This window comes from Ctenocephalides felis, unplaced genomic scaffold, assembly GCF_003426905.1.
Source record: "Ctenocephalides felis isolate EL2017-DRISC unplaced genomic scaffold, ASM342690v1 CF-g0.4_SCAFFOLD_01170, whole genome shotgun sequence".
Classification (NCBI taxonomy): domain Eukaryota; kingdom Metazoa; phylum Arthropoda; class Insecta; order Siphonaptera; family Pulicidae; genus Ctenocephalides; species Ctenocephalides felis.
The window spans coordinates 70,747,361-70,760,505 of NW_020537324.1; the positions used below are offsets into that span (position 1 = coordinate 70,747,361).

The following is a 13,145-nucleotide window of genomic DNA, read 5'->3' on the forward strand; positions in this document are numbered from 1 at the left end:
TGTAAAAATACTATCATCATATAATTTTATCAAAAATATTTACATTCATTTTTAAGCATCAGCGATCGCGAAAGAAATATCGAATCGCTTTTTATTACACAATTAACGACCTCATACATCCGATGGCCAATTACAGCAGTTTGTTCTCATACGAATGAAAAAAAGTTGCCGGACAACTTTAAATCGAGAACCCTGGACACAACAATACAATCAAACGAACTCCTGCGATATTCATGGACTTCAATAAGTGATATACTTAAATTGAAAGAAATAATTACTTCGGTAATGATAAAAAAAGTGAGGACAATAGACTGGTCTATTTCGACCTTCAGTACTTGATTCGGTATTCAATCAAATAATTAGAAAAAAAAACAAAAACAGGGTTATTGTAACTTGATGAAAAGTATCATGATAATATTAAAATGTATTGCCCGATGTACATCTTATATATATAAAAATGAATCGCAAAATGTGTTGGTAAGCGCATAACTCAACAACGCCTGAACCAATTTGGCCAATTATTTTTTAAAATATTTGTTGAAGTCCAAGTACGGTTCTTACGGCGAAAAAAAATCGAATAATTGCCGGGAAAACCCCAAAAACAGCTCAACAAACGTTTTCTAACTAAAACGTAGAATCAATTTGAGCTTTATTGCTATTATATAAAGTTCACATTAAATTACAAGCATTCACTGTATACTCCTTCTAAACGATTATTCGGATTTTGATAAATCTTTCTGAAGTTTGTTAAGGAAATTTTCTAGGATATATGTGATTATAAAATACTGGAATGTATGTGCAATATTGTAGAAATAAATGGAAAAAATTGCAAAAAACGACATGTCATTGTTTGCATTGAAAACAAATGAAAAACTATCATCTGCCAAAGATTTCAATTTGCTTATGAACCTAGCTAGACAATATAGAATATGTATAATAAATTTATGATTATGAATAAGAAAATGAAATGTCTACATCATTATTGCCAAAAAGCAGCTGGACGTGCAGAAATTAATAATATAAAATACAGTATATGTATGGCAGATTAAATGATACACATATGACAGGATAAGACAATTAATTCGCTCAAAATATAAAATTAAGTATTAATCAGGGCCGGTCCTGCCTTTAATGAGATGCACGCAAAAAATACGAGCGCACGTCTTAGGGGGCTCCAACACAAGATTCGTATATTAAATTTTCAATAGTTTTTTTTAATATATAATTTCTTTGCATCTTTTACTAATCTTTCCACAATATTTTTAAAATTCGTAAAAATTTCACTTTATACCAACAAATGGAAAGTAAAGATGAATACATACAATTTCGGCCCTCACGATATCGATTAGGAGAAGTTTAAGATGCAATTTTGGAATCTTAAATAATAAAAATTAAATTAATTTAATCCAGCATGAAGTACCAGTGTTATGTTAGTTATGGTTATGTTATACCGTTTAGAAGACTTCAATTTCCAATATAGTGTGGGAAATGAGACTCATCATTTTATTTAAAGCAGCTCTACATTTAAAATTGCTCATATTAGAAATGTATATACATTTTGGCGTGGAGAGTAATTTAAAAAACAATAATTATTATTTTTAGCAAAACGGCTAAATATTAGTATATTATATTAAACAATTGTAGGCATGGGTACAGGACAACGTCTGTCGGGTCATCTAGTTTTTAAATATTTTATTATTATTAAGTAGAGCTGAATATTATATTCATTCATATCTCGTGATAGTTGGCAAATATGTACAAAACTATGAAACGCACTACTACCAGCGCCAGCAGGCAGGCAGCTCAAGAAGAAGAGGGTAACTTCAAGGTTACGTCGACGGCGTTCCGGCCGTACACGGTGAGGTATCTGACAATGAAAACGCCGCGGGCGTTTAAGGTACAATCAACACGTTCAGTTCAAATAACATAACACATTACTTGCTCGTATAAACTTCGTATTTCAATCGAGTCGAAGACTTGAAGAGCAATATTGTTAATTTGTCGAGAAATTGATTCTGTATTATGTGGTATCGTCTATATTGAGAGAAAGATACTACAAAGGTATTAATAATTTTGTTAAACAAATAGCATGGTTTTATCAATTTAAGAATGAAATTAGAAACTTCTATAACTACAATAAATACAACAATGTTTTAAATTTTATTTTTAAATTTTAAAAATAAAAATGATAATAAAAAATGTGCGAATGTGACATGGATGCGGGGCTTTTAGAATATATATATAAGGTTGTCAAATATCTCCCTTCCGCCTTTTTGTATTATAAACCAAGAGCAAAAAAGCGGAAGGGAGATATTTGACAACCTAATACATCATTTTATCATGTATATATTTTATATTTTATATCAAATCATATTACGTATATTATTTTCATGTAAATTTTATCCTTTGCACTTTTATTTATTTAAATTTGTTATTATTTATTATATATTTAGAATATATATATTACTAGATGTTAATAATTTAACAGTTATAATAATTATTGAAATTAAAAAAAAAAAAATTTATCATGTTCCTGACTTCATGAAAAGAGATCATTTTTTGAACGAATTATACAGTGGGAAGTATTTATTTAAACCACTTAATAAATTTCATTTGATTTCAAATATTGAACATATATATATATATATATATATATATATATATATATATATACAAAATTAGAAAATAATAATTAAAAAAAATAGGTAAACTATATAAATAAAAAGCCTAATAAATTTTTATTATCAAAAAGGGCACCGTAATATTTTTATTATTATCTTATTATTTCTAATATTATTATTTTGTTATATGAATTATTATCTGTCACTTATTGTTTTTATTCCACTTTATTATTTTTCTAGCATTATTTTTATTAATCAGAAATTTTATTTATTAATTTTGTTATTATTATTATTTGCTTATTTGCTAATACTATCCTTTATTTTGTACTCTTTTTTATTTAAATTAATGTTATTGTTCATTATTGTTACTAGATGTTAAATTATTTAGCAGTTGTAACAAATATTGTAATTATGAAAAAAAGAGGGCACTGTATATATTACAATAAGTTTAGAGTTTAAAAAATACATATCACACAGATCCAATTTTTAAGTAAAATATTTAAAAAACATTAATTCTCAACGGCTTACTTTATTAAAAAAATAATTTATATAAAATTATTTATTATTTGTTAGAAGAATGTATATTAGAATAGTTTATAACAGTTTTAATTTAAATTGAGTAGTTTAGTTTCAATTTTTTTAAAGCAAATGGTTCATTTGTAAACCAAGGGCCAAATAAATTCGTGGTAAAAAATATATAAGAATTTAAAGAAATTTATGCTCATTAGATATTTTATTATTACTTGTCAAGATAATATTTATAGTAAATATTAATATGAAACAATCTACTATAAAATCATTCACAATTTATCTTCAAATCTATATTTCCGGAATATACTATGTACCAGATGTTAGTCATTAATTTTTTTTACTGTATTCTGACTCAATGTTTTATGATATATATAATAATAAAAAAATAAAGACCATGCTTTCATATTCTTCATTTTTTTTGAATATGTATGTGTGTCATCATATAGCACGTTACCAGAAAAAAAAACAACAATATATTACACATCATTTACAATAGAATGAATTTCAATTTTTAAATTTAATTGGAATTTGTGACATTTTGAAAGAAAAATTAGCCTTCAGTTATTTGAGGAATAAATTTTTTTATAAATATCAGTAAATAGTAAATATTGTTGTAATTGAATAATAAATAGTAATAGTGATAATTGTTCCTTTTAATATTTATCAAATAACTTGCTCATAATTTATAATCTTCGTTAATTTAAAATTAAAAAATCAATTTTAAAAATATATCCTAAATTTTCATTTTAATTTAATAATTATATACTTGTAGTGCAAATAATTTTAAAATAATTTAAAAAAATAATTTTAGATTATTTAAAATAAAATATTCACTACATTCTGTAATGTACATATCAGGTATCATTTATTGAAGTAAATATGTTAATTATTTTTGGCCTTGAATTTAAATGACAGTCATATCCGTTGAAATAATCAGTAGCGTAATTAAATAAAAATTATTAAAATAATGTATATTTGAAAAAATCTATGAATAAATTAAGTTACATGTGAAATACTAATTTTATAAGAATTTGATATTTTGATATCATAAATTATAAAATTTATAGCAAATTAAATCTTACACTGGAATAGAATTGCAAAGGTTGCAAAGATGTGAATATTTAAATGGATTTGCGTGTATAATTCTAATTTTATAAGAAATAAAATATTGAAATTTGAACTGCAACAATATTGTCAAATACCGATAATACTAAAGTGAATATTTTCTATTTGGGATCACATTTAGGCCACAAATAATTATTTTCCCCTGTTTTAACTTCCCCTATTAAGAGCGACTACGACGCGACAAAAATATACAGGAAAGTTTTCCCTCGTTCTTTAACACGTTAACCGCCACGATAATAATCAGAAAAATATTCAAATGGGCCAGGGTAACTTTATTAGATAATTTAGTTAAAAATGTATCAAAAAAAAAAAATCTTTTGCCAAAATTCAGGGAAACTAATGTGGAATTTTTTTCATGTCTCATTATATGACTGACACAGCCCCATAGTAACACATTTTTAATCTTACTACCATCATATCGCAGACTTGTATGGCCGTTATGGTTATGTAGAACTTCTTAGCGTCAGACACATATGACTGACAAGGCAATTAACGTGTTAAATATGATAAAAATATTTTAATGATGTAAAATAAAAAAAAAAGAAATATTATGAAGAAATTGAAGAGATATTTAAAAATATTTCAAATATAAAGCTTATTAATGTATAATAAAATAGACAAATGATATGTAAATATGAAAATTGTTTCATAATCTCTTATATCAGGCACCTTTGCCTGATTGAAATATAAAAATAATATATCTTTTAAATTAAAAAAATCAACTCTTAGAGTCTCTGGTGATAATAATCATTCTATAAAAATAATATACACACAGCACATAATAAAAAAAGGTATAAAACTTATATGTAATATTTCAATATTATTTTATATTATTAGGGAATCTGTATTCAATTGTAATTTGTATAATTTGTAAGTAACACTTCTACTATTATCATGTATGCTATTTAAATCATTATATTGTTCTTAGATTTACTAAATGTCGACTATTGTAAGAACAGTTGTATTTGATGAAAATAATATTAAATCAAATTACATAATCTAGAATCCTTCCCCCCTATTCCCATGTTTATAGCATTTGTGTCCAAATTTTTCCATCAATTCGAGTAACAATATTTGAAAACAAAAACGTGTATTGCAGCAATATAAAACATGAATATTTTATAAGAAGCAGCAGAGTGAACAACAACAGAACAGAGTCTATTACAAGGGGACGAAATAGTAGACAAACACAAGTCACCGAGCTTTTTACACCAAGGGAAAGGAAAGGTAATGTATTTATATATATATATATATATATATATATATATATATATACATAGTATATATATGTATGTATTACATACATACATACATATATAAGTAAGTAGACAGACGCATTGAGAATACAAGTCACGAAGATAATCAATACCGCGAACAAAGAATTACTGCAAGATGTGTATGTATATAACGCAGAATATGGAAACAGAAATATTTTTACTTAATTTTTCATATAAATATTGCACACCTTTTTTGTAAAATTTTAATTGTAAAAATGTAAAATAAACTAATAAACTTAAGGTAAATTGCTGGAACTTCCCGTTCCAAAATTTGAGATTAAAAAATTTTTTTTTTTGAAAATTTTGCAAAATCAGATTTCAATCGAATTTATAAGTGCACAAATAACATGCAGTGCAAAGCTTGAATTTTTTTTTAAAATTTTGAGATTTCTTAAATATTTTAAAAACCATTCAAGTCGGTTTTTGCAAACTGTCAAGGACATTTGATAAGTGAATTTGAAACTTTAAAAATCTTGATACAGAACCCAAAAAAGTGCAAATTAGTGCTAATTATTAAAATGATAATTAGAAATTTTTAAAAGCTTTAATTTTTTTTTAAATTTTGCAAAATCAGAATTCAATAGAATATAAAATTATAAGTGCACAGTGCACAAATAACATGCAGTGCAAAGCTTAAAACTTTTTTTAAAACTTGGAAGAAAATTTTTTTTTTGAAATTTTTGAAAAAAATCGGGTTTTTTGGAATTTTCGGTTATTTTAAAAACCATTCAAGTCGGTAGATGCATACTGTCAAAAATGTCAAGGACATTTGATTGGACTATTTTTGAGTGAAATTGAAACTTTAAAAATCTTGATATAGAACCCAGAAAGTGCCAATTAGTGCTAATTATTAAAATGTCTATAATATATATGATAATTTGATGTGCATATGTAAAATGATTATTTTTGACCGCCAAATAGCATTTTTTTAAACTTTTTTTTATTAGATCTCCGAAACTGCTGAATCTGCCATCCCAAAAATTTAATCAACTATTCATTCCGTTAGTACAAAAGAAATGTTTTATGAATCATTCTTTCTTATCGAATGCTCCGTTCTCTCAAAAAATGATTTTTCTTTTTTTGCACTTTTTACCCCGTCTCTTCGAAAAGGCTGGACCTGCCTTTGCCAAAAACTAATCAGCATGCCTAAACATCAAGAGGAATCGAATATTTTCTGAATCATTCAAATCGGTTCAACCGTACTCTCGAAATCATCGACAAAAATCCGTATCCGCACATACATACATATACACATATATCCTTTTTTGTATATGAAATTATAAAAAAGCAAGCAAGGAAATTTTTTGAAAAATGCAAACATAGTAATAACCCAACTATTACGGATATTGGATCTATAACTCAAGATATGTTTTGATATAACAATTACAACCTACCGTCAGTCATTCTTAATAATTAACACTAGAAAGACGGACGCAGTCATTTTGACTGTTTTCCATTTTCAAACATAAAAATAACTATGTATTTGAAGTCGCAGCTTCGTGAAATTTTTTGACTTTTTATACAACATATAAATGCGTAGATAAATCGTATTATTTGCTTTATCTCACTTTTATTTTCAATATTCTTACATGTTATGCCTGCATGGACGGAAAACAGTCATTTTGACTGTTATAGAAATTTTACATTACAAACGGCTTTGTTATTGTATTGCAAATCGTTACCTCGCGTGCATTCATCTCCAATATGCGATAATGCATTTGTTATATAAGAATAACCAAATTTTGGTAAGTATTGACATTAGACCGGTCTTTTTCACGTAGTAACTTTCAGTAAAACGCGTTGTTCAGATGATTTTTTAGAACTTATAAATAAAATGTCGAAGAGAAGTGAATTATTGCAAAAGCTAACAAACATAAGTGAAGAGTGTTCCGACATAGAATCAAATGCAGAAAATTGGGCACAATCATCAGAAGATGAATCGGATTATATTCCACGTGAATCATCTAATTCTGAGGGTAGCGATAAAGGTGATCACTATTGATGAAAATGAAAGTGCCATCAGTGTATGCAGGAGGGTGCTAAGTGGCTCAGGAACTGATGAAAGAATTCAAGAAACGGAAACAGCTGTCGATGGTACTGTATGGACCAAAATTGCCGAAGGTGGTACTCCAGGAAGGTCATCATCTGTGTTTTCAAGGGTGTGAAAGGGCCAACGAGCTTTGCAAAAAAGAATATTATTACAGGTGATCTTGTCAGTGCATTTTCATTGATAATAGATAATTATATTATCAAACACATAAAACAGTGCACAGAAGAAGAGGGCAGTCAAATTTTGGGGTACGATTGGACAACATCGTTACCGGAAATACGTGCATTTACTGGAATTTTATATGCTCGTGGGGCCTATGAGGCAAAAAATTTGAAATTGACTTATTTATGGTCAGCAAAGAAAACATGACAGATCAAAGGTAAAGAAAATATACCGTGAAATCCAGTTCACGTAGATGACCCCTGCAAATATTTTTCAATATTTTGGATTTGGCTGCGATAAATGCCTGGATTCTTTACAAAGAAGCGACAAGAATAAAAATCCAAAGAAAACAAATCCTTGGAGAACAGTTTTTGTTTGAATTGGCAGATCAGCTTTCTGCGGACTACACGACATCAACACAAAAAAATCAAAGAAAAATGATGACCCACAGACATCATGCAAATACCAGTAGTAATAAAAGAAAATTTTGCCAAATAAGACTTTGTAATAATAATAAAACTAATAATACGTGTCAAAGTTGCAACAAACATGTTTCCGGAAAATGTACTCATAATAAAAAGATCTCAAATTATATTTGCATGAATTGTAAAAATAATGAACTTTTTTTTTCAGATGTACTATTTTTTTATTTTTAGCACTCATAGATAATTTGTATAAATGTAAATAGTACATGAAATATTAAAAATTAATTTTAAACAAATTTCTAAACGCATTATTTATTTTTTTCACGACGCAGTCATTTTGACTGTTTTCAGGCAATGTAGGTATACTCAATTCGTCCGTCTTTCTAGTGTTAACACTATAAGCCACATCCAAAAATCAACAGTGCAATAGGTTTTTTTGTGATTTTTTTTCCTTTATTTATTCAATTTACTTAATTTATACAATCAATAATGTTTCAAATGTTATTTATCAATGAATTGTATTGGTATCAGATGATAGGTATACAAAATCTTATATACTTACTTTTTCTTTTATGTAATATAATATGAAACAAATAAATCTTTCCAAACAAACAAATAAAAATCCTTTTTTGTTTAACAATAAGATTATATAAGCCATGCCGAAATGTTCAGAAACCTTTGAAACGTAAAGATATGCAAATATTTTCATCTTCGATTTTTTGCGATTACTATAAAAAAAACTGTTTATGATAAAGAACTGATGAAAAACTGTCCCAAAAGTATACAAAATTTAAGTTGTCGTTTTTATTTTGTATGTCGTTCAATCACATTCACACAGTTCATTCATTCATTCATTGCAAAGTAATTAATTTTTTTATTTCTTACCTGAAATTCATCAGAAGTCCTAGGCGTGCCACCTCCATTTTTGCTCCTGCCTCTGCCTGATCCAGGACTCGCAGTCGATGTCAAAGGCTTTCCGGTGCTCTTGTACAATTTTCCCCTCTTTTCCACAAACTCTTTTTCCACAGCTTTCTCCAACGATACCTTAAGAACTAACTTTAAATCCAAATCTGGCGGATCAATAACCAACTTATACGATTGCCTAATGAACTTTTCAAGAGTCCTCAACGCAGATCCATCCCTCTCGCCCAGTTCCTTCACAGCCCTGGCCAAAACTTTGGAAAGATCCGTATTACGAGTGACTTTCAAGTCTCGAGACCTCAACCTGCCAGGATCTTTGTAAGAACTCTGTCCCTTATTGAATACTTTAAGAATTTTTCCTCGTCGGACTGCCATTTCTAATTGTTCGGCTATCACGTCTTCGTGGTAATCCTTGTGATGTTGTTTAATTGCGTGACAGATTCGTTCGACACTTGGTCTTTGTTTCTGTGATCGAATTTTACGTATCGCGTCCAATATCCAGGCGAGCCATTCTTCCGCGCTGGTTTCATCATCAGCTTGGGAATTACTGGAGTTGGCGTCGGGCATATCTCTCGGTTCTTACTATTTACACCGCGGTCAATCTAGGTTAAGTCAAAAACTTATAGAATTATTCGAGAGTATTTCTTTCAGAAGCTGATAAGGGATTTTTAGCTTTTATCGTGTTGTTACTTTGTTGTCATCGACGAATTTCATCGTCGGTTTGTTGTGTTGTATTGTTTTGGTGAAGGCGACCGCCGCTAGGCTCTCGGTCCGACACATGTCGCCGTAGCGACGCCTGGAAATATCAAGACCTAAATCATTAATAGATTTATTAAAATAATTTAATGTTTAAATACACATACACCTAAAGAATACAACATAATCAACTTGTTCGGACGTCTTTTCGTTTTATTATAGTGGCCATGAAGGTGACAAAACTTCAGGGCATTAAGCTTTACACGGAATGGTTGCTGGCCCTGGTAGCGGAGTGTTTTAATTGAACTAGTTGTTCACTTCTAAAAGTAAAGTCCGCTTAACAACATGTAAAAATCAATAAAAATAAATATATCTTCTTTCATTATAACTTAATAACAAATCAGTGATTGTAATTAGAACTGCAACAAATACATAATATACAAACAAATTATAACCCAACAACCTGAATTATCGAAGGAGAGTTTTAATAAATTCTATAACTACGTAACAAAATTACATAACTAGTTTAAAAACAAATTAGGGCAATTTCAATTAAATTGTTTCAATCCGACAAATAAATCTGAATATCGCTGTGGTTTCCAACCTGCGGAACGTGCCCCCACAGTTGCTTTCAAAATATTATTTTTAAAGATAAACCAAAAATATTGATATATTATATAAAAAAAAGAATGCACTTGTGGTGCTTGGCATCATGCCTTAAAGCAAATTGTTGGAACTTCCTGTACCGTAATTTAAAATTTTTGAAAGTTTTTATTTTGAGAATTTTGAATTTTTGGAACATTTTTGAAAATTTTAAAAACATTTGAGAAATTTGAACATTGAAAAAAATAGCCTTTTTTGTATATTATGAAATTTTAAAAAATACTAATATTTTTTGAAAGCTACAATTCTTTTTCAAAAAATATCAGATTCTCGACCGCCAAATAACGCTTTGAAACTTTTTTCTAAATCTCCGAAACAGTTTTGGCACTTTTTTTCCCGAAATGGGCGGACCTGCTTTTGCCAAAAACTAATCAGCTCGTTTCCCCATCAATACGAATCGAATGTTTTTTGAAAGTATACCAATTTTTTTTCTAAGGTAAACCAAAATGCTCGGAAACTTTCAGATATGCAAAAAAATTCATTTTCGATTTTTCAAAATATTTCGTTCCCTGGCGTTTCAAAATAATTATAAAAAATATTTGAGCAGTTTGTATAAATTCAATATGTATAGTTGACTATCTAAAATTGTTACAGGAAAATTAGCCAGATCAATAAATTATAATAATAGTGAAGTATTTAAAAAGAGTTTAATTCAAAAAAAAGGGGGCGCTGAAAAACATAGTTGGAAGTCACTGGTATATCGAAAAATTATATATATATATATTTTTTTTTTTTTTTTGAGAAATTTGTATAAATTCAATACAGTTTGCATAGTGTTAAATATTAGTGGTTGGTAGATATGGTTTTTCAGTGATTATTTTTACATGATTAAAAATTTATTTATATGAACTTATAATATTATTATTTGCTAGTATCTAATTATAAGATTATGTATTCATACTTTAGGATAATTAGGACACGATTATTATAATTGTAAGAAATTATGTATGTAAAAAATTATAAATAAAATGAACAAAATTAGAAACAAAAAAAAACTTAAGTTGACTATATAAAATTGTGAAAAGAAAATTAGCCTGATAAATAAATTAGAATATCAGTTGAGTATTCATAAAAGAATTTTATTAAAAAATTTGAGGTCGGAAAATATTTAAAAAACAAAACATGGTGCTGCGGTACTAAAGAGAAAATTTTTAGTAGTTTATAAAAAAAAAAAAGGGAGTTTACAAAAAAAAAAAATCATAAAAACTCAATACATATTTATTTCTATAGTGTTAAAACTAAAGTTGACTATATAAAATTGTGAAAAAAACAATTTCTCAAAATGTAAATTCTAAATAATATATTTTTCTGGTCTTTTTATTTAAAAAAAAAGACAAGACAGGAATATCATGATCAGAACATTTATTGAATAATATCATGAATAAAATTCAAAATGACGTTCAACAGCAACAAGGATAAATTTTCCCGCCTTTTTGAAACAGCTGTCATTATAAACAAAAAATTGCTGCATTTGAATTAATGACATATCTTTAACTAAAATTAGATAATTAAAAGTACTAATAATAGTAACATGGATACAATATAATAAATATTGAAAAAAATAACATAATATTAATGAAAATAAGTACTTTTTTCAATATTTCTGTAAAATGCTTAAATGTTTATTTACCTTCAAATTGACAGCTGCAAGATACCAAAATGATCAACGGATAAAATAAATTCATATAACAACCAAAACCAACAAAGCTGGAAATTTTGTAAGCGCAAACGCTCAAAAATATGTGTTCACTTCTCTCACAAATATTAACGCAAGACATTTGTCATTTTGCCGCGCACTTTCGCAATCCAAATAAATAAGATGAAACAAATGTAATTTTAAAATATGGAGTTGTATATTGTGATGCGGTTTCTGCGCGTTCGACTAAAAAGAGTACAACAGCGCGTCATGCATGAAACAAGGTTGACGTACGATCTGCAATCAAAAGCTTAAAGCTATGCCGCCGCCCGAGAAACCAACTATCCGACGGACATTGAAATACACGGTAAAGGACACAAAATTACACCAAAATTGTAAAAAAAAATAAAGGAGATTTGATGAATGGTAATTTTAGCACAATGTTTTTGTGTTAAATGTGTTGTATACGCCACACGCACGAAATCTATACAAGCCAGTTGTCTGTCACGAAACAATCAACTACCGTCGGTAGCCATTTTGAATATATAGAAACATTACATTTGATTTGTACATTTAGCGTCATTAATTTTAACTTACATGTGCGTTAACTATCCTCAGTATCCTTTTTATTAACTTCTTGTCAATTACAAATAACAAAATCCACATAAACACATATATGTAAGTTTTAGCGACGGTCACTGTTTTTTACCAATATATTAATTTTTATTCCTTTCACTCACTTATGTTAATATTAAAAATTCACTTTTGAGTTACAAACGTGCGTTAATAATTTCAATTCGATTAATGTACATAAATGAAACAATTAATAATAATATATATAGCACAACGCACAACATAGACATTAACAAAGGTAGACTGACAAAATGGTACAAGATGAAAAGGCGCGCGCAACTCTCCGTCTCTTTTCCCCTCGCGCCCCACTAATATACACGTATTTCCGTTTAGTCGTCCATTTTGACATGTTAGGTAATATAATATAATATTAATTGTACCGCTCGGCGGAGTTCATTTGATATA

At 28.1% G+C, this 13,145-nt stretch overlaps 1 protein-coding gene across 1 annotated transcript in view; it reads right to left on the reverse strand.

Annotated features, from left to right (window-relative positions):
* The window catches only part of LOC113367609 (histone acetyltransferase KAT6B-like), a 15,610-nt gene extending 2,769 nt beyond the window's left edge, over positions 1–12,841 (reverse strand). The window contains exons 1-2 of the mRNA XM_026609201.1: positions 12,705–12,841; positions 9,077–9,908 (exon numbers count right to left, since the gene is read on the reverse strand). Coding sequence (XP_026464986.1) covers positions 9,077–9,679 — 603 coding nt within the window. The 5' untranslated portion in view covers positions 9,680–9,908; positions 12,705–12,841. The remainder of the gene's footprint in view (positions 1–9,076; positions 9,909–12,704) is intronic.
* Between the last annotated feature and the right edge of the window lie 304 nt (positions 12,842–13,145).